The sequence below is a fragment of the Nestor notabilis genome, unplaced genomic scaffold (genome assembly GCF_000696875.1).
Source record: "Nestor notabilis isolate BGI_N333 unplaced genomic scaffold, ASM69687v1 scaffold18458, whole genome shotgun sequence".
NCBI classification, from domain to species: Eukaryota; Metazoa; Chordata; class Aves; order Psittaciformes; family Psittacidae; genus Nestor; species Nestor notabilis.
In genome coordinates, this window is record NW_009939805.1 from 4,283 (window position 1) to 5,128 (window position 846).

Sequence of the window (846 nt, forward strand, 5' to 3'; positions counted from 1 at the left end):
GGGCACCCGTCCTCACCAGCACAAGCGCCTGCTCAAGGGTTTCTACAGCACCGAGGTGAGGCAGGCACCTGGTTGGGACACCTCATGGCGGGGGCCAGGCCAGCCCTCATGTGCTTCCCTCTGGTGCCCCTCTCATCCTGGCAGGCTCAGGGGGTGGTGAAGGACCTGGACGCTGACTTGCTGCAGCACTTGGCCCAGGGCACTGCTTTCCTGCAAGTCAGCACCAAAGCCCACCCTAATGGAGAAATGCGAGGACGGGTAGGTTCTCATCTGCACAGGACACCCCTACCCATCCCCACCGGTGCCTGGGGTCCCCAGAGGGGTGGTACTGCGTGGAGCAGGGTGGGAAGGGCACAGGAAGGAGGTCACGCTGTGGAATGGTCCCAGTTGCCCTGTGTGATGTGTACTGTGGTTGTAGGTGCTTCTTCCACCAGCCCTGTCCATGGAGGGTATCTAGGCATTGGCATAGGAAGAGGATCCCCAGGTGGTGCCAACCCTGTTGCCCCTCTCCAGGTGCACATCCCCAACCAGTGCCACGCAGGAGGGACCCGCCTGGCCCCAGCGGAGGCCCTGGGGGAGGCCGAGCTCTCTGAGGGCACCAAGACCAGGGACCTGGAGCAGCTAAAGAAGGACCCCAACTCCTGCTTCTTTGAGGGGCAGCACCGGGCGCACGGCACTCGCTGGGCACCTGACTATGACAGGAAGTGCTCTGTCTGCAGCTGCCAGGTACGGTCTGGGCGTGCATGCTGGGGGGGGCAGCACTGTCAGTAGTGCCCCTTGTAATAAGCCCTGACCTGTTGCCCTCAGAAGCGCACAGTGATCTGCGACCCTATCCTATGTCAGCCC

General features: G+C 62.8%; 1 protein-coding gene across 1 annotated transcript in view; it reads left to right on the forward strand.

Annotated features, from left to right (window-relative positions):
* Window positions 1-846, forward strand: part of CHRD (chordin) — a gene marked incomplete at its 5' end in the record, with an annotated part of 6,488 nt that overhangs the window by 4,202 nt on the left and 1,440 nt on the right. The window contains 4 exons of the mRNA XM_010020060.1: window positions 3-55; window positions 145-258; window positions 514-726; window positions 808-846. The exon at window positions 808-846 is cut by the window's right edge and continues 22 nt beyond it. Coding sequence (XP_010018362.1) covers window positions 3-55; window positions 145-258; window positions 514-726; window positions 808-846 — 419 coding nt within the window. The remainder of the gene's footprint in view (window positions 1-2; window positions 56-144; window positions 259-513; window positions 727-807) is intronic.